This window comes from Acyrthosiphon pisum, chromosome A1, assembly GCF_005508785.2.
Source record: "Acyrthosiphon pisum isolate AL4f chromosome A1, pea_aphid_22Mar2018_4r6ur, whole genome shotgun sequence".
NCBI lineage: Eukaryota > Metazoa > Arthropoda > Insecta > Hemiptera > Aphididae > Acyrthosiphon > Acyrthosiphon pisum.
Window position 1 is genome coordinate 49,098,744 of NC_042494.1, and position 22,650 is coordinate 49,121,393.

Genomic DNA, 22,650 nt, shown 5'->3' on the forward strand with positions numbered 1-22,650 from the left:
TAACTATATCAATTTGAAACAAATAAAAATGACGTTTAGGTTTAACTGTAACCTGTATTTGTATCATAAATAATATTTTAACCCCCCCCCCCCCCCCGGAAAAAAATCGTATCTACTCCGCTGCCTAGAGTATTCAACGCTTAGTAGAGGTGCTAGAGAAATTCCTGTTAAAAAAATGCAAGTACAAATTACACTCCTATGTCCATGAAGTGTTTTTTTTTTAATGTTGATTTACAAGTCATGCGCAAATCGTGAATTAATCGACAATATTCGAAATTAATCTTCAAAGGTCATTACACACTGCATCGGTAGAGGTAAAATGCAGTTGGACCGGCTACCACCACAAATTTATTACAATGTTTGCGGGCCTTTATACCACCCATAAATATAAAAACTTAACTTATTGTTAATGATTAACTATTTTTTTATTTGTACCAATATGTGTAGGTACTATTATAATATAATAATTAATAATACATTGTGATTTGTGGCACCCGATCACATTTGCGTTTGCATCTACGATGTCGTATTCTCAATCGATTAGAACGCTCTCTCCCTGGGGATTAAGAATGGGAAATTTTTTTAGGTAGGACGGCTAGGTAGTAGTAACGATGTACACAGACGAATAGCAAACACACCTGCACCGTGTTCGACAAGATACTTCACAATTTCGTAGTGTCCGTCGAAGCATGCAGCGCGCAACGGGGTCGAATTCGTTTTGGTCGTAGAATTCACCACAGCGTCTTCTCTGATTAACAGTTTAACTATGTTCAGATGTCCAGCAGCGGCCGCACACCATAGCGGTGGCGCTCCTTCTATTGTTTCACCGTCAAACATAACTGCGAACAAAAATCAGGGTTTTAAACAAAAACTTCATTATTAACACTGTTTTAAGCTGCAATCACTTACAAGTTATATTAATATAGTAAAATGTTTTCCCTAAACACTCAACTTATTGAATACCACTGATTCATTCATTTTTACAACAATATTAAATCTAAGCCTGGCTTGATAATAAAATAAAATAATTTTTTCTGGGTGCAGCTTCATATTACATTGGTATTTTTTTATTTTTGAACACAGTATGACAATAAATAAATTGTAATAAATAGGTAGGTAACACAAATTTAGCGCGACTAAGTTCAAGGTATTTTTACGACCACGAATTATTGTTGAGAAATACAATAATTATCATGCACTCTTCTTCCAAAAATACATTCCATATTTACATTTATACCTAACATAACCTATGTATTATAATCATTAATCGATGCTCTATAAGTCACATAAAATCTACTTAGGAACAATTTTATAGAATGAACTAAAGAAATGTTTTGTAGTATTTTAATTATCAAATGCAATTTGAAGATTTACATTTTTTTTTTATTTATACTTATATGAACTATTTAGTTTTATAAAAACTAAGAACTTAATAGTTCATTCTAAATCTTTCATTATTTATTGTTATCAAACATTCAAAGTAGAGGTTGGCAAATCTCCCTCTTCAGCAAATACGACAGAGAATTAAAAAGCCAATCGTTACAAATGAAAAAAAAAATGGTGGTACTATATTTATAACTTTAGAAGACACAAGATCGGTAAATTTTGCACAAGGCTACGAATTTGACGGCGTCCCGCACTAAATAGGTAGATACTTGGCACCTAACGCCAAATAATAAAAAATATAGAATAATAATATTCACCAGTTAATTATGAAATATAGTGAATAATAACTAGAACTCGGATGTTAATGAGAAAAATGTCATTAAAATATGCATTCTTAAATTTGTATTTATAATTATTTTATCACAAAATACACAGTTAATAAATACCTATATGAAAAAAATAATAATCAGTTGCCACTTGTTGATCCGCTTAAGTTAAATTGTACATGGGTTAAACACAGGATTACACTGTGTAGTAATAATTTTGTTGATATTTTAAAATTTGAAGAAAGACCTTTGACGATCTGACAGTAGTATGTTTTTGTAAAAATCTCAAAATTTGCTACGGGTCTTCCTACTCATCAACACAATTAACGATGATAAACATATCCTAGCCGTTGGTTCAACATTATCGTAGGTAACTTTGGATTATTTATAGAGTAAAAAAATATCTACAATAGCATTTTTGGACACGAAACCACCTGCTCCGGTCTCGGGGCCTCATTGCCTCAATGGTACGGTAGTATAATACAATACCACGGTTGTAAAGTGTAAACTGTAAATTGTAATGAATAATAATGAACAGACCAGTCGACACTCGACACCTATTATATAGTGTCACGGCAGCTGCTGACTAAAACGTATAAATACCACACGAGAACCGTTGCACGTCGAAACATGAGGCAAACCGAACGGACCTGCACAGACATGTCTGTAGTCTGAACTCTGTAGACCGCAGTGGCCGCCCGTTTGCCAGCGGCGCGTGCATGCGCATGGCATATTTGCATACCACATACCACGTAGTACGTACCTAAAGAATCTTTGGTAAAAGATTACGTCTTGTGGTCAATCAATTTTTTCTTATTTAAAGTGATTTAATGTTTTACCAAGTTGTTTTTACGTCGGGTTAAACTTTAAATGAAACAACTAATAAATTGATACACAACTGGCATAATGTCATATATTATTGTATTTATTGCTTTTTCATTTATAACCGACAATTAAATATAATATTTATTATTTAACGAGGGAAGAAATTGTTACAATAATATGAACGTGTTATTATCGTAATTAAATGTATAATTGTGCACTATTTCTTCATAAACCCATTGGCCACGAGCAGCTACTGATTATAATAATATATTATAGTTGAGTGTATATTTTATACATATTACAACTAGACTACAACGATACAAAAAATGTAATTGATTAAAAACAAAATTGAACAAGTATACGAATAAACCAAAATACATAATACATATATAACAGAAAGCTATTTGTGATCTTTTTTGATTATGAGAAATATGTATGAAGTGAATGCTTTATAGAATTATATGCTTTTAAATGTACGGATTTAACGGGATTTACGATTTAAATGCTAGCAATAAAATATTTGTATTGTTTATTACTTACTAGTTTAATATTTTATAATATATTTTATAATTTGCAATTTCCAACATGATCAATACACAGAATAAACTTATCTTATTTTGAGAAGTTAAAATAATAAAAACTATATAATGAATAATTTCTATTCAGTAAAAACAGTATCTAAATAGCTTTAAATAATAATAAAAATAATTACAGCAGCAAGTTAAGTTAACTACGTTTATGTAATTATAAGCAAACCGTAGAAATTATTTGAATTATAATATTACATCATACAACATTGAATAAAAATTTAAATAATTAAAAAATATGATAATTATGTTAAACACGTCTAAACGAGATCAAAAATAGAGATTTTCATCAAAATCAAATTGAGTAGTTTTTGAGTATATTATAAGCTAGAAGCCTAGAAACATAATATATTTGGTTTTAAGATATAGTTTCTTTAATCGAGGCCATGTAAACGCGACAATTTGATGCAAGCTTTTACCTCATCTGTCCGACTGCCCGAGTAACCAATGATAGCCATTTATAAACAAACAAATTTCAATTGCCGTCGTGAATCTCAAAATCCTTGTTGAAGGGCGTCTATAAAATTCAAATTTTGGAAAATCCTTTCTTAGTGGGTCATAAAACGAAACTACTGACCAAATTTCATACTTAAAGCTTGGGCGGTTCCAGTATAGTAAGTTATTACTTATTAGTTTATTCTCAATAAACAGACACAGAGAAACATAGTTATTAAAATATTTTTATCTAAGTATTAGATAATAATAGGTTCTTGCAATGTTAGATTAATGTTCATTTATTTATTTATTACTGTTATCGGTCTACAGCTGTTAAACAATTTTTTTTAAATAAAATTACAAACTAAGCTATAAGTTTAACTAGAGATTAAGTTTAGAAATATAATGATTACTAAACCCGCACTTATTAATTTATTTATCGATAATAACTATTTTAATTACAAATAAAATGCAAATGTGTTTACTAGGTGTTAGGTCCTCAAAATACGAACTATATAAATAGACTGTATCTAACATAGCAATAGTTATCAATATCTGGGTCCATAAATTCATTTAAAATTTATATTTTTTCGTCAAATTTAAACTTCACACTAAAAGAAAAACGTTGTTTTTAAATGTATACTAGGTAATTTAGTTTCTATAAAAATTCATAAATATAATATCATAAAGTCGATTATATTTTTAAAATTTTTAAATTAAAGATTATCATATGCAAATACTTGAGATAAAATAGATTCAAATAAATTATCAATAGACATATTAGAACGTTTAAATAATATATTTTTAGGAATTTAAAAGTAAATAATTTGGTAGATTTGTTAAATGTAATATTTATAAAAGAAATAGATAAAATCGGAATTTCAGCGTTATCAAAGGACGTACCTAATATAGTAAAAGGTTATGCATCGAGCATTGATAAATTTATTACCTGAGCCTGTTTGTTCGATATCGACTTTGTGTCTTTTGATTAAGTACAAGGCTATATCGTAGTGGCCGTGTCTGCAGGCCATCAGCAATGGCGTAGCGCCATTTGTCGTGGTTTTCAACAGTTTAGCATTTTCCATCGCTGATTTGCCTTCCAACAGCAACTGAAAACAAACATATTAAGGTCATTTATGGTGAAACTGAGTTATATTCAAGAGCAATTAATGAAGACATTAGACAATCAAGACTTTTAAACCCTAAAATTGGCAAACATTCGTCACCACCAGGAAGTAGAGTTCAGTCACGTTTTTAAGTTCCATAAGTGTACTGTAGCTTATAAGGTAGGGTCAAGGGAACGGGCTACCTGCAACTAGACTTTGTCGATAAATAAATACTTCCATACATGGTACAACATTGTGGTCATTTCATACAGTTCAAGGCTGATCCAAATAAATTACTGAGATGAATTCGATAAAAAAAATAACACGTTTATGAGGATAATTGAACATGTTTGATGATTCCAACAAGACAAAGGAAGAGAGGCAAGAAAGCAAGGAGACAAAGCAGTACATTTATTTTTTCAAAGTAAATCTAATGGGATATTGATAAGTTACATCTGCACTCAATTCAGACATTGAACTCAGTTATCCTACTTATATTGTAGATAATATTGATGACAGACTTAAGAAGATAAATTATAATGAATAAGAAGACAATTTTTATTTTCATACCTTATATGAAACACTCACATAATATACCTATTTAATTACATAACATACCTATGTAGATTAGTAGATAGTTGTACATCATTGTTCAATATAAGCTAAAAATTGTAAATATAAAACCTGTTTAACATTTTTGAATAATGAGATATATACCTAACCTATAGGTACCTAATAAATTAATAACTAGATATAATTAAAATATTAATTTTAATTAAACTCGATAATACCAACTACGTGTAATTTGGTTTTATAAAAAGTATTATTATAGAACAAGTTTAATGAATTTATTTAAAATTATAAGAAATGCAAGATTTTCAATCAGCTAATATTTTGTTAATAATTTAGATTTATAAATATGTGGGATTATACATAAAGTACCTTATTTTAACACATTTAACAAGGATATTATTTTACCTTGAAAATATTAAAAATACAAGAGCATATTATTAACATGTTATAGGTTATTGAGTAGGTACCAAATAAAATACAAATGTCTAGTTTAAATAAAATTAATTACAGTATAATAACTAAAACATTAGCACTATTTTAACTAGAATTTTTTTAATTAATAATTAATTAAAAATAAATGTAGCAAATTGGTAATAAATGTTTGACAACTTGTGAACATTAGAAAAAATATATTCAAATGAAATAAATAATTATTAACAATTTAAATTGATTTATATTTTTAAATGCATGCATGCAATTTCTAAGACAGTTTGATTAATGATTATATTTTGTTTTTTTGTACATTTATTACTTTGCATTTTACTGTTCAAATTAGGAGATAAAGTGAAAAGCTAACTTGATTTAATTTTGATCAAAGTGAAAAGTTTTGACTCAAAACTATTGTGATAGATCAGTGTTTCTCAACTTGTGGGACGAGGAAAGCTCGTTGGTGATACGCTAAGAAAATCTCCATTTATAAAAAAAAATGGAATGGATCTTAGGTAGGTGTTCACAATAAATATTATTTGGTTTATTTTATATTAATAATAATATAAATAAAAATTGTACATATTTCATTTTTTTTTATGCATTCAATTCTTATATTACCAAAATTGTGTAATTCCTAATAAAATAAATTTCCATACCTACATGTAAAATAACATATACATTTTTGATAAACAAAAAAAAAAAAATATTTGGTTGAATGGTACTTGACAATTTTCAAACTGTGTAGATGGTATGCGGATATAAAAAGGTTGGGACCCACTGTAATATTATAAATAAGTAATATAACGAATATCTACTTATAACAGACAGGTAATATATTTAATAAAAAAAAAATAAATTATCAATAATATTAATTTTGTTAGTTTTTATTGTTTTATTTCCACATAGATACACATGATCAGACTCTAAAGAGTATAGACTGTTGTATCGGTATAAAAAATATTGACCTTGGTATTGAACTGTCCACTATGTAACTTTTATGTTGACTGTGATGTGTGTTGTATACCTACAAAGTTGTGAATCACATCTAATGTCATTCTACCTTTCACTTCCTAGTCATTGCCATAGAAAGCTTTATTATTATTATTATGCATTCTGTGAACTTAATTTTATAGAATTATAATAATTATAATAAATTATTGTTGATAACTGTAAGGGCCAGTTGTACTGTCTACGGTTACACTTAGATTACGCTTAATCAGCTGATAACAGATTTTATAACCGGGAAAATTCAGCCAACTAAACTTCGGTTATCTTTAATCGGAGATGGTATAACTGGCCCTAAGTTTAATGATTATTATATAGAGAATTTAATTGATTTAACTAAAAATAGTTATAACATTGTTATAGGTAATCCATATTTTATTATCCATTATGGCCTTTCTAATCTACTTAGTTTATTTTAACATGTAAGATATAATAATATAGTAGTTATAATAGTTAAGTGTACATCATAGGCGCCCAAACAGCCCTATTTACTTAGGAAGGGAGGCTTGGGGTTCAAGTGAGTTATAATTTGATTTTAAAATCAATTATTAGGCTTTATAATTACTTAATACTTTCAAGATTTATTTATATGGGTAAGGTTAGCAAGTGATAACAAATATTTTATTATAAATCAAATAAATATTAATGTTAGCATGTTAGGTATACATACAGTGATACTTCAGTAGCAAAATTTGTATGTATTGGTTAAAATAACTAACGACTGCTACCCCTCCCCCATCCAACAAAATATCTTTTAGAACTAAAACAAAATGTATGATAATATATTTAAGAGGATGTCAGCGCACTATTTGTTTTCTCTCTCTGGCCCACGTGCAACATGAACATAACGCATTAAAGCAGAATCATTTTTTCTATGTTTAAATAATCTTAGAGTAAAATCACCCATTATAAAAAAGATAGATAATAATATTTTTGAGGGAATGACATATCGATTTCATATTTTATTGTTATTTGACTTTGTATTCGATTTTCAAAATAAACAAAATAATGCTGTACATTTAAATTATGTTTAAATTGTTTTGAGACAATATTTAGACAAATCGATATGTCATTCCCCCAAAAAATTATCCTCTATTTTTTTTATTATAGATGATTTTACTCTAAGATTACTTAAAAATATAGAACAAATGATTCTGCATAAATGTGTTTTGTTTATGTTGCGCGTGGAACAGAGAGTGAAAACAAATAGTGAGCTGACATCCTCTTAACCAATTTTTATATATTGCCTAAACATTTTTTTTTTCCAATGAGATTGTAATATGGAAATTTCACTGTGTTAATACTAATTTATATAAATATGGATACAAAACAACGTAATTTATAAAATGAGATTGGCTAAAGAAAATAACATGTGTAACTGAGATTACTTCATATATTATATTATTATCTTAATGAAATAAACAATTCCTTTTGTATATTGGTGTCATAAGAACAGATTATTACGTTAAAATCTATTTTACAATTTTAGTTTTATGTACCTATTGAAGGATAATTGAAATTTATTTTGTTTCCTGGTTTTGAATGGTGAGTCAACTGAAAGATATTTTATAAATTGGTAACTCATGCATAGTTATATTGTATATAAGATACTAATTTAACATGCTTTGCGGAAAACGATTATAACTGCTTAAAACATAGGTATTATGTGTTATATTAATTGAAAATTTAAACTAGAGTAGACAATTATAATACCTATGCAATTTTAGTTTAGTTAGAATATAATAATATATATACAGGTATTTATAAAAATATAACTATATACCTAGTTGTCATTTATTATTTTTTAAGAATACAAGTTTCAGTCAATAATTTACTGAATACATAAATATTAATGAAAAGTATATTTTAGTATGTACCTATAATTTCTTAACGACAAGGCTATTTTTGCATAGAAGAGCACTAAATATATTTTTCCAGCCATTTTTCTATTATTTAAAATTGTTTTTCTACGGGTTCTTCAATCAAATTTTAATAAGCACAAGTCAATGATTGCAGTTTTTATTTCATTAAATTATGTACATACTGCCATCTGTCATTCTTTAAGCTGAAGCACTAACTAAACGTCTAGTTAAAACAATGTAGATTATGATTTATAGTTTATATTTATTATTTAACAAACAAAAGGTGTGTCACTTGTTCTGATGAAGCCTCTTAAAAATATATATTATATAAGTAATATTGTAATCATTTTTATTTTTTAATCTAATTTTGCTGATTACATTCATTCAATTATTATGCAATACCTACATTTTCGCCAATCAAAAATCTCCTAACATAGGTATACCTAGCGATTATTTGTTTAACTATTTGCATTGATGGTTGATGAGTAAGTGTATAATGTTGAACATTTAGAATTGGCTATAATAAGATATAGGGATATTCAATTTTTAACTGTAATGTAGAAAAGTATGCTTTGTTTATTGGTGATAATTCTACATTAAAAATTAAAATTGTATGGCACACTAAGTTATTTATAAGTAATTACATTTTATTTTTTATTAAAATTAAAAGTACCTATATTAACTGAATAAATTATGCTAAGCAATTAGTTTAATTATTTAGTATGATTTTAAAATGTAATCAATATTTGTATTTTTATATAATATTATAGGAATAAAATAAACAAAAACTTTAATTTCGATGACTTTTTCGTAATACCTAACTCTATAGAAATATTATCATATTATTATGTTGATTTAATGTAAGCAACTATGTACTACGTGATGGTTGACGCTTAAATAATAAAAATTAATTATGCCTAATTTGTTTACTGCTTTGTTTATTTGCTCAATCGAGGAATAAATTATATTTAACACAGATTATATACATAAAACCAAACTAAGTAGTTAATAACTCTACATATTATAATAGGAAGTAGAATAAATATTTATGGTAGAACAGGAAGTAGGAACATGGAAAAAAAATAATACAGTTACAATAGTTACATAGATTTAGGTAAATGGGTTCAATTGGAATTAAAAATTATATCACAACAATGTCTGGTTTTATTATTTCTCACAATTTGGTAAAATATAGTGCGGACGTTAACAGTATTTAAAAAAGTGTCTCGTTGTAAACAGAAACACATTTGTTTAATTGACGTTAGCTACGTTAGCGTAATAAAAATCAATCGTGTGAAACCTACCTATGAAGTAGCAGGTACCACGCGTTCACGCTACACAATATATTATTGTAATATTGTAATGTGTTTCAAATTGAAAATAAATTTAATTCGTTTGACTATGCACAATTTTTTATTTTCACAAAGCGAACAGTGTATTATTCCTATCCCCATTCACCCGTCATTTGCGTTTTATTTTATATCAACGATGGTTTAAATAATATAATATTTTAATCATGATTCAACAAGTAAAAACGAAACAAGGAAGCAAAACATAATATTACACAGGTATTGTCGTGTAACAACCTTGCCAACGACCAAGCGCAATAATTATCAGACGTATGTATATAGTAGTGTTTATGCCAAGAAGCCCGGAACACGTGCGAATTCAATACACGTGTGTCGTAGACCCTGCTACACACACAAAATGCGTATATTTGAGAAATAAATTAATTTACGTATACAGTATACTAAATAACCCTAAGCATTACCAAAACGGTTGAGTTATTAGCTCAACAACTTTTTTTTGTACTTATTTGGTATTTGCGTATTTGGATTAGGTACTGCATGCACACAATATAAATAGTATATTATTAATAATATACTTAATTATATGTAGCATTACTTTTGTCTTAGTTTACCAAAACAAACAAAGGACACGCGTAAAAAAATTTTTCATTCTCGAAACCATTAAAAACTCGATACATTTTAGTTAAAGCTAGGAAGTCGATAATAATTCATAGTACTTTGCTAGTACCTATAGCATTAATTAAAACACATCGAACTAAAATGTATGGTAATGTATACAATTTTTAATTAAAAAAGCCTTTTTATACGTTGTCATAATGTCATATTTCATCTAATATGCTACCTATATTATTTGTATAATTAATTGAAAAAGGCATTTATCATATAGGTCACCGAGTCTTAGGTACTACAATTTATAATATTTTCGTGCTAATTCGTTATTTAATTTATCCAATAAATAGGTAACAATGTAACATGTATACCTACTACCTATTATATTATAATATTTAATGTATACTTATTAATATTATAATATTAATAAGAACCTAACCACTTGAAGTTGAACAACTCGCTTTAATTCATAATGAGTAGAACATTTTTTTTAAATTGTCTTCATTTTAAAATGAAGTTTTTTTTTTGTAACCTATTTTAGTTGGCCGAACACACTAAGTATAAGAAACTATTAACAAAGAATGTAGAGGGATAGGTCAATTTAGCAAAAGTTGCGCAAGAAGTCGTGTTCCAAGTATATTTTGTAATAAATACGAAAGTTGCATTAAAAAAGTCGTCTTAAACTTAGTCGACAGTACAGTAATGGTCAGTATACAATTTATTATATTAGCCAGTTTAAGGATATAAGGTATAAATAAAAAGTGATAAAAGTGACTTATAATTATAATGTAGAAATATACAAATATAACTCAAAATTTTAAGCTCTTAAATTTAAAATTTAAAATTAAATTATAATAATTAATAATTTAATTTAAAAATTTAATAATAATATTTAGGTACTCATTTACAAGTCGTGTATTTGCAAAATCAATATTATTGAATTGATTAGAAATCATTAGAAAACAGCCGAGTATATGTTTTATTTTGTATTTTCGTACCTACACGAAGAATATTATAGTTTTTGGTATTGGAACACTGAATTCGGTGAGAAAGAATGATGAAAATGGAACGGTCGTCGCGGAAACCGTTATCAAGAATTTATAACGAAAAGATCAGACATAGCCGGTTGTACTTAGTAGTGTAAGTTGTGTTAGTGGAAGCAGTTTAATGTATGATACATAAATAATATCAAACAGTGGGAACAAAATGTTGGGGCCATTATTTTTTAACTAGGTAATAGGTATTAGGTATAGTCCTACAACAAACTGTAATTTGACTTTTAACTTTTACAGTTAATATAATACAACGGGTTTGATATATTATTATAATACCAGAGTGGTAGGCAGTTTTATCAAAGGTTTTTGTATTTCCCCCAACTAGATTTCTCTTCGGTAACAAAGACCTTTTTTGACTATTCCTTTTGTCTGTTGGCATATATTATCATTACACCACTTGTCCACTTATTATTACTGAAAAAACATTATCTAAAATTCGAAACTACCAGTTTTAAAATATACCTATACGTTTAACACAATATTATTTGGTTCTGGTATTATATTACCCCTCGATGACAAACTCAACTTGTTGTTTGTAAAAAAATGGTACAGAACAGTTGTCAGTACGAAATCGAAATGTTTTCATCGTACCATTTCACAGACCACAGTATTATCAGTTGTGTAGCGGATTATCGGTTTTTGTGTTATTTTATTATACAGAATATTGTTATTATTTTTAAAAATGTCGTTTAATAGAAAATAAAGGTCAAGGGGCGGGGGAACCCGATCACCCAAACCTTGTAAACACGACTCCGGCGATAACAATATTGAATATTTGAATATAATAATATTATTATTATTCGTTGGGAAAGAAAGCGTCGAGCGGTGGCCATCAAGTGGGTAGGGTAGGCTATTGCTATATATACATAATATAGACGCACACACACACGTGTGTGACGAGTTTAATATTCAGGATATACGACGGCCAACGTTTATTATTATTTTTTTTTATATATTATTATTCCGTATCTCTTACACTGACGGAGATCTCGTTGAAAAACGAACAGTCGCCAACCAAACCAATTGCGTCGTTGACGACGGTATCCGGCACGATATGAAAATAACTCGCGAGCGCACAAAGAAACCCGTTTTTACAGCTGGACACGATGACGATGACGCCGCTGCCGCCGCCTGTTGGTAACCGCAACAAAACTCGTGGCGGAAAGAAGTTAAGAACTGGACGACGGACAACGGTTCGCTTATCGTTGTCGTGTTTACAACGTTAGGATAATAATAATAATAATTAGTGTATAATTGCCATTTGCCGTCCTAGCCGTCCCAACGTACACCGAGTTATAGAATATAAAAACAAGAATAATACATTATACTAGATATAACTAAGGTTATAGGAATTATAGGCACTATAGGTGTTATAGGTATTCTCATCTGACTCGGTGGCCACGTATCGGTAACATAATATCGTATTTTTTCGTTTAAGGATGTACTTCACATATCCCATGGCCAAGGAGTGCCCGACTATACACACAAGTGCGCGATTTCAATGAAAACACTGGGGGTGCCAAAGTTCCTATTTTATACTTATTGAGATTATCATGGATTATTACAAAACTCGTAACTTCGTTACTTTCATAAGTTATAAATAGTTACGATAATTTATTTCATTCTAAATTTTAAAAAATGCGTTGACCTTTTGTGTAATTTATTACCGAGACGTTATCACCACATTCTACAAGTCAAAACAAAGAATAGATAATATTATTATGTTAGATATATTATTATTATATTAGACAAAGAGTGGGTGAGTATAATATTTAATCAATTTTCGTTACACATTAATGATTAGATAATATAGCAGCCACTGACGTACTTACTTAATACTATACCTACTTATAGTTATAAATGTATAATGTATTAATACAAAAACGTAAAATGTATATTGGCGAAGTACAACATAATAATATTAAAGCTGTTATAGGATAATGAACTTAAATAATAATATGATTGATTATTTATATTCATTTTAAGTAGGTACCTATTCAGATAAGAGAAGTAACGACGCGAGGAACCGTGGAAGTCGATAACCGGCAAGCAGCAGCAGCTGTGGAACGCAGTTAAACAACGTTGATAAATTATTACCATTCACGTAAATACGAAATTGTTGGATACGTTTTTATTTTACACGGTACATACAGATTTTTTTTAAAATATCGAATCGGCTCCGGACACGGTGATAAAAATAAAAATGGATCTCAGCCGCGCGATAAGTGTTGTGGAGTGTTACGAATCGTTAAAAATTATATCTACCTACCGAAAACTGGCGGAGAAAACGGACCTGAACAAAAATCTCTTCTATTTAATAGGGCATCGTTGATGGGTTATCGGCCGCCGTTTAAGTATTATTATATTATAATATCGTTGTAGTAAACGTAACAACAATGCAATATTATTGTATTGAAGTAAGCAAACCGAGAGCCAAACAACAGCGGCAAAGGGCCAAGAGAACAGGGGACAGAAACGTAGACCAGACGGAGGTTTTTGTTTACGCTGTAATTGCGTAAATGCACGCGCGGTAAACAACACTCGCCACCTACCGAAAAGACGCAGCTATTGCCCATTATTACGCACCGCCGTTTTCATTTATATTTTTAATAATAATATTATATTCGTTCCGAAAACTCTGCGACGATAACCGCCGTCGTTTTCTTTTGGTTTCTAATAATATACGATAAAAACGCGATATTATAAAAATCGAGGGCCGCCGTCTCACAGTCACGTGGCGACCATGAGAAAAACACAAAACGTCCGATTTATATTTTAACGGTGCGCAATTAAAATATTATAATATAGGTACGATCAATGCGTCCGTACGTAATTTTTTTCCCCACGTCGCGTCGACGCGCATTAATTGTATCAATACTATTCGGGTTCGTGCGCGTACTACGATAATAATATTATTATTATTAATTTATTATATTATATTTATAAAACGATGATGACAATCAGCGTCGCCGCGGAGTACCGCCTGAAAATAGTATAAACTGTTATATTATTTATATAGGTACATACTTTTTTTATTGCGTACGAGAAAAACAAAAAACAAAAAAAACGGTCGCGATTTTTGTTATTTTCGCGGTGCAATTAATGTTATTTGACGATAATAATATTATTATTAATTAAACGTGAACGTTAAAATTTATAATAATAAACTATTGTCGTTTCAAGTTATTTGGACGATTTTGATCGTTTGTTTAATTAATAAACGAGGCGATTGTGTACATTTTACCAATAGTATAAATAACCTAACCTACATAATAATATTATTGTACGATACACTGGTACGAGTGCGTTTCGTGCGACGGTGTTTGAACACGCGTAATAATTATAAAATTGGTTTTTTCGAGGGTTTTATTATTATCTTTCATATTATCAACATTTCATACAAACGGCATACTACACACGTCGGCTGTGTACTGTGTAGGTACTTGCACGAGAAAAAAAACGTAGACAACGTTCGACGACGAATTGTTTTTGTTCGATCGATAATATTATACAACATAATATTATCTTTTACCATACACATGCAACGAGGTACCCTACACACTATAACTTATCTCCTAAACGAATTATGAAACGATTCCAACTTTTTTTTTATTAGCGATGTCGATACAGACACAATTAAATTACTTTTATTGAATTTCAAAGAACCCCAACGTACTGTGTACAGTGTAAAAAATGTCACTGGCGGTAAATGAAAATAGTACCTTGACAATGTCAGTTGAAAAATAAATTATATATTTTAATCTCATAAAGTAATAATCTAGAAAACACTCGAGAAAACCCAAATTCCGATTTACATACATAATATTATAATATTAGGTCGTATTAGGTTAACTAATTTTAATACCTAATAGTTAGTATGTATTTCGTTGAGAAAATAACAACTGTTTTCACTTTATATTATATCAGTAGGTATCATAATAATAACTCATACCATTATTCAAAGTTCACATTATTAAGATTCTTAAATGTCAGTATAAATGTATAATTATGTATTAATATTGGTATTTAAATTCAAATGGGATTTATAATACTTTATTATTCATAGGTGTGTAGGCACTTGTTTATCTAATTTGTAAATAAACATAAAACCAGTAAGTAGGTAGTACAAATATATGAAAGTATTAAGTACAACAAAAGGAAGATATCTACTAAGAGAAATCTGAAAATAAAATAGTATTATCATAAACTTACTTTTAAAATATGAAAATAATAATATTATATACCTACAAGTTGTGCTTATTATGTTAAAGTAGGTAAACTTAAAACATCAATAGGTAGGTACAAACAAAAGGATTATGATGGAAAAATATATTGATTAAATATAATTAGAAGGCATAATATTATGTAGCAAGGTGAAGCAATACCTGGCATGTACCTCATTTTAATATTATGCTATAAAACAATGCACTAGTTTTCAGCAATGTATTATATAATAATATTCTATTTAACCAATTGATTAATAACATTTTTAAATTAGATAATATACATAAGTAGGCACCTATTTTACCTTTACCTAGCAAAATTATAATATATTTTTTTTTTTATGATGAAAATAACTATTATTTAAAACTTATTAGGTAAATGCCTTGATAAATGAGCACATTATCTAATGGGTTGCCTACCTATTTAATTTACAACTTTAATAACTATGAAATTAAGGTTGATAATCCTATTTAGTTTGGTAGGTACTTTTAAAGTCCGTAACATACCTAATTGATTTTAAACTTATGATAGGTAGGTACTTACACATATTTAAAATCTGTAAAATAAATACATCAAACATTTTTTTAAACTTTATAAGTAAGGAATGTAGTTAGTACCCAGATAACCTCTGTAAAATACACAATAAAATATATTAGTCTTATGCAATTAAAGAATGACATTTAAATGTCAAAGCCAAAGATGAATTTAAATATTTAAGCCAAATGTTAAACTGCTACCTAATTGAGTTCAAAAAAACTTTCTGACCTGGAAGGTATTTGTATATTAATAAAACAAACTTACTAGGTATACAATCAATTACTAATCAGTTAACCAAATGTGAGAAAAAAACTATTTTACTATTATTCCGGTGTAGACAAATATCAATTGAGAATGCATTTACCTAGATGTATAGATATTTTTACTGGCAATTGTATCAAGGGAAACGTCAACAGGAAAAAGAAAAGCTATCCAAAATACAAGTATGCCGGGATAGACGCTGTCATAAAAAGTTCAATACGGGGTAAGGGGCAGCACACTGTGTTCATGAACAACTGAAACTATCGACTGGCAAGACGGAAAGTGCAGAGACCAAGGTGAAGAATACCAAAAGTCAGCGGACAGACTGACGGCAGCACTTTAACCGACCGCAATCGATCATTGTCCACAGAACCTTATTCATAAATATATACCTATACCTACAACTATACAACAGATAACACACGTATTACACCGATTGCGTATTGCAATCACCGACATCATTTTGCCCTTCAACAGTTCATCATCACCACAACCACAACCCCCTCCCTCCCCACCCCATTCACCGATCGCACCCCCGTATTGGGGGTAACTAGTAATTGCTAACTAAACGTCGCCTTCGCTCACCTGCAATCGTTTTAGCCGTCCGTCCCTGGCGGAATAGAATACCGAGGCTGCGATCGTTTCAATGTCGTTCATGTTACATCCGCTGTCGTCGGACCTAACACGATGGCATGTCGTCAACAGCCGCGAGGCGCGCGTCCGGAGAGCCGTGTTTACAAGTGTCGGCGTACAGTGAAATATGACACAACAGGCGGGCACGCACTGACCCGGACGACGGCTTGACGGGGGTGGCGAAAGACAGCGACGCGAAACCCGACGGGATGTGACAACAAAAGTATTACAACAATATCTGACAGTCACCGAATCGTGGCAAAATCGGGCACGCACACGTAACGGACTTGGTCGCAGTGAAACGCACGGGGGGGCGCGCGCGCACAAGCTCGGGCAGAGTCTATCGCTTACAGAATCGGGTGATGATTCGCGGAAATACTCTCGGTGGTGCGCGGTGGTCGTGTGGATATCGCGACGCTGACGACGACGAGTGTCGCTCAACAGAAACGAAAACCAAACTGACGTGCGGCAATCGGCGGTGCGACGACTGACACTGACGGCGGTCGGCCGAGTCGACGAACCGATGGACGTGAGTGGAACGCAAAAAAACGTCGGCGGTGGCGGTGGCAATGGGACGTCTATGATAGCGACGGCCGCTCGCTATTGTCGGTTGACCTTGAGTCGCGTCCGCAGTGTCCGCGGTGCAACAACGACAGCAGCAGTGACTCGCGGCAGCGTCAGCCGCCACAGCTGATCGCTTGGAGAACGCAACACACGGGCGCGCACTGGCGGTAAACGGTCCGGTTAATGTCTATCCCATGGTCCGGTTACCCGGTTCGACCACGACCATAACGTTGTCCTGTGATCATGATAAACAAATTTTATTATTTTACCCACGATGAAGATAGTAGATAACATTAATATTCTAATACGTTGTGAATTTAATATTCAATTAAATTTGTTTTTCAGTATTTTACCAATTATAATAATATTTTGGTTGTGGTCGACGGCCGTTCTAATAATCGATTACGATGTGTATTATTTCGTTATCCGGGCCGCCGACCGACGTTTATGACAATGCAAGTCGCGAGCAATACTGTTGTGGTGAAGTGACGTATTACGCACTTACAGAGAACCTGCAAAAATAAAATAACAATTTGATCGTTATTTTTTTACTTCTCACTGTTTATTTGACGCATCACGTATATATAAATATAAACTATTATTTAGTTGCATGAGAGCTATTTAAAGCATCCGACGTCAGCGAAATTCGCTATATATATGCTTAATGTGCTTTCGACGTTGGCACCGGGCCACTGTCCTTTCGTCTGTTGTCGCCGGGCACCGTACCTAACGGCCGCCACGAGAACGGTTAACGGCTACGACGCGGACCATTGTTCACACCGACAAACTGTTCTGAGCGCAGCCGTTTGACGTAAGCGCGTGACCATGTTCCCGTCACAGGGATTGTTCCGAAGCGTGTTCTTTCAGCCCTACAACGACCAGGGCTCGGCGAAAGTGATTAACTCCGCCAAGAGTAAGTCTTAGCTCGCACCCACCCCGTCATAGACTTAAGCCATGGTGGGCTATGAGGAGGGGGGGGCTATAGCCCATATTATAATATTATATTTAAAAAAATGAATTTACAAAAACCCTATAGCCCCCCCCCCCATACAAAATCCTTGTCTACGCCATTGCACTCCATGACTCGGTGGACCGTGGGGATGTGCCAAGTGCTTGTGTATGCAATTGTGCACCCCATAGTTGTCTTTTTGATTGCTCACTTGGCACGTCTTGTGTATGTCCATAGATCTAAATAATATTATAATATTAATCATTCGCTGTAAATTTGCAGTTTGTCAAATTGTCTACCAATGCTTATTCAAAACCATATAATACCATAATAGTACAAAAACACGGAAAAAACATGATAAGTGCTTAATACAGTCCTCATTTTAACATCCATTCATCTTGCACGGCTGTACCACAAAACTATCAAGAATTTAATGTTTCAACCATATTGAATATTCATTTTGAGTTTTTACAATCTATCCTTTTTTTGTCTTTTTTTATATTAGACATTAGTTTATTACATTTACATAGTAGTATACTAGTACCTATGTTATTTATGTAGATACTGACAACTAATTTATAATAACACTAATCAAATATTTCGATGAAGAAATATTTTCTGAAAAATTGTATAGTGATCTATTGCTCATTAAATAGAATAGTTAGTACTTAATATACCTATTTCAATGTGTATCAACAATTTATTTACAACAATGGTATTATGTTATTAAAACTGTTGTACAACAAATAAATTACTACATTATTTTAAATTGAGATAATTGACAAAAAAATAATTTATAACAGTATCGCATGAATTATTTTTTTCCCTGGGCGGGAGAGGGGTGGTTATACATATAATGATTTCCTAGAACGCAGAATTTTGTTAAACTATGTAAAAATATGTAAATGTTATATCCCAAGAGGCTTGTGAATGTTGTGACCCATTAACCCACCTGTGTGCGCCATTGGTTTATAGCATATTCTTAAACAGCTAATTTTTTTTACAGATAGTAAGCATTTTGTACAACGACTTGACTTGGAAAAAATTTTGGAAACTCATCGCGGATGTGTGAATTCTGTGAATTGGAACGATTCTGGATCTTTATTACTTACGGCTGGTGATGATAAACACATAGTGATTACCAATCCATTTTCATACAAAGTTCTTGTTGATTATAAAACAAAACATAAAACCAATATTTTCTGTGCAAAATTTTTACCTACTGCAGATAACCGTATCATTTCATGTGGTGCAGATGGTTCTGTTCTCAATCTTGGTAAATATTCATGCATATTTGATATTTTTTAATTTACGTATTTTTAATCCTATTTGTATTTTTATATTACTACCTATTAGATTTGGAAAGACCAGAAGAAACAGAATGGAATTTCTTTACTTGCCACTGTAGCCAATGCTATAAATTGGAAACGATACCCGATGAGCCTAATATATATCTAAGCTGTAGTGAAGATGGTACAGTTCGTCAATATGATCTTAGAACTGGTGTTAAATGTACTAAACAACGTTGCAATAACGTAAATCAAATGATTCTTATTTGATTATGCATATTTTACTTATTGTCAACTTTTTTGTGTCCAAATCAAATAGCATGAATTCATTGATTGCGGTAAACCTGTTTCCACTATTGCGATAAACCCAGTTAAACCTTATCAACTTGCAATTGCCACAATAGATAGTATGGTTAGAATAGTTGACAGAAGAAAAATTATGAAAAAAGGTAAATAATATGATAACAATACTAAATTTATCATCAAGTTCTCGGTTATATCTTTAAAGAATGGCAACTATTTTTTTTATTACATCACCTTTAATATAAAGTTATTGCGCATACTTTTTACTATTATTTATTTCACACTAGTTCTAAATATTAATTTACAACTAAAACATGGGTTTTGTTAAAAATCTTAGCTTGTAAATTTGTAATGTAAAAAAAAATTGCTTATTTTTAAATTTCATTTGTTTTGCCTTCTAAATTGTTGGTAGAATAAAACTAATTTAATTTTCAATCTGTTTTCAGATTTAATTCAAAATATTGTTCCTGAATTTTCTTTTACTGTTCCTCATCTTAATCATCGTGCTTATCGTATAACATCACTGGCATACTCACCTGATGGCAAAGACATGTTGGCCAGCTATTCCTATGAAGAAATATATCTATTTAGCCTCAGTAAAGATTCTTGTACGACAGCAGTTGCAAATGACTTTCTAGAAAATGCGCCAATTCCACCACCATACAGACGGATAAGATTAAGAGGTGACTGGGCAGATACTGGTCCTTTATCTCGACCATCTACTGGTATGAAACTATGAAGCATTATATGCTGTGTCTAGAGCAGGGGTGACCACCTTTTACCATATTGTGCCAAATAAAAATAAAAATCAACATGGTGGCGATTATTATAATGACTGACTTTGTTATATATTCTAATCAGATAATATATTATATTACATAACATTATTAATGTTATTTTGATACATCATTGATACATTAATTAATTCATTATTGTTGTGTTATATTATATTAATATTTATAAACATAATTTTAGAAATATTTAAAAATGTTAAGTAATTTTATTTGACGCTAGCGTGTCATTGAATAAAATCAAATGTGTCGCAGGTTGGCCACCCCGGGTCTAGAGCATCAGCACTCATATCTATAATTGGCACTTTGTACCCAGTCCACTGAACTAAATTTAGTTCAGTGGCCTAGTCATACTGTGAAGAATAAGACACCTGGATAAATACTGAGTGCTTGGTGAAAAAGTTAAGTACTGGGTGCCCTGCCATTGTTCAGGGCCACAGAGCCGGCGCTATGAATTATGTTTACAAGTTATTGAGTAATTGGAAAAAGTAGTTAAAATGTAAGTCCTTATAATACTAACAAATTAATTATAAGAAATACTTTATACATCTTTTCGTTATAGATAGAATTTTCACTCTTTTTTAGCTATGGGGAAGGATACATTTTTGATAATTTTTGAAATTTAATACAAGGTTCCATATAAGTTTTTAATAGTGCAATTAAAAAAAAAAAATGATAATCAACATTAATATTAATGATTAATAATAAAGGCCGGCAACAGTCTTCTCTCAGTATCGTTTTTCGTGTACAATGATTATATGTATATCATTGATTTAAAATTTAACACATCCATTACAGTGACCCACATGATGCCTAATACACGGTAGAGTGGTACTCACTTGCCCGCTTTATTTATTGGATTATTCTGTGTTCAATATTTGTGTAATATTTGAAAATAACTATACATTTTTATAGTTAATTTGTTAGTTATTAGGATATACTTAATATTTAAATTAACAGGAAAGACTTAACTGTAAAACTTCTGTCTACTGTATTTATACTTCATAATCCAGCTCTATGCCTCTGAACAGCCAGCACCTGATACTCAACCTTGTCTTCAGCCACCCATAATTACACATCCAATTGTTTGGTACTCTAGACATAGTGATTTATATATTTTATAAGTAGTAAGTGATCAATATGAAAAACAAATTGAATAGGGCTATCTCCCAATATGCGGTCTACCTCCGTTTTGTGTGCTACGTAACTATAAATATGAGTATAGTATGCGGTCTATCAATGTTATGTGTTCTACCTATATAGCTGGGAATCCCGCATCATTTATATTTATTATCTACCAATTTATATGTTTTATCTTAATTTTTCATAACGATATATATTTTATCATATAGGTAACAATACAGGTTACTGGGTTAGTTGGTATAGTGTCGTTTGTAGTAATACAACTTTTTTTAAATTTTGAGTTGAAAAAATAGTTTTTAAATGCTAGTTAAAGAATTTTATAAAAATTTTTTAACCGAAGATCTACTGTCAATACCTGCAAGATTATGGTTTACTACCTTGTGCAAAACAATGTCACAAATGTGGCAGTGAAGTAAAACAGTACCAAAGAAATGACCGAGGAAAAATA

At 30.8% G+C, this 22,650-nt stretch overlaps 2 protein-coding genes across 3 annotated transcripts in view; one reads left to right on the forward strand and one right to left on the reverse strand.

The window, feature by feature from the left end:
- Window positions 1-17,672, reverse strand: part of LOC100165723 (protein fem-1 homolog A) — a 30,337-nt gene extending 12,665 nt beyond the window's left edge. The window contains exons 1-3 of the mRNA XM_029487212.1: window positions 17,116-17,672; window positions 4,509-4,668; window positions 639-839 (exon numbers count right to left, since the gene is read on the reverse strand). Of these exons, the coding sequence (XP_029343072.1) occupies window positions 639-839; window positions 4,509-4,668; window positions 17,116-17,187 (433 nt within the window). The 5' untranslated portion in view covers window positions 17,188-17,672. The remainder of the gene's footprint in view (window positions 1-638; window positions 840-4,508; window positions 4,669-17,115) is intronic.
- A 157-nt stretch (window positions 17,673-17,829) lies between these two features.
- Window positions 17,830-22,650, forward strand: part of LOC100163681 (DDB1- and CUL4-associated factor 6) — a 10,914-nt gene continuing 6,093 nt past the window's right edge. The window contains exons 1-5 of one of the 2 annotated variants that reach the window (XM_008183150.3): window positions 17,830-18,640; window positions 19,683-19,952; window positions 20,033-20,211; window positions 20,285-20,414; window positions 20,715-20,993. In XM_008183150.3, the coding sequence (XP_008181372.1) occupies window positions 18,553-18,640; window positions 19,683-19,952; window positions 20,033-20,211; window positions 20,285-20,414; window positions 20,715-20,993 (946 nt within the window). In that variant the 5' untranslated portion in view covers window positions 17,830-18,552. Of the gene's footprint in view, window positions 18,641-19,682; window positions 19,953-20,032; window positions 20,212-20,284; window positions 20,415-20,714; window positions 20,994-22,650 lie in introns of those variants that run through there. The other variant, XM_016803054.2, reaches the window with a different exon arrangement.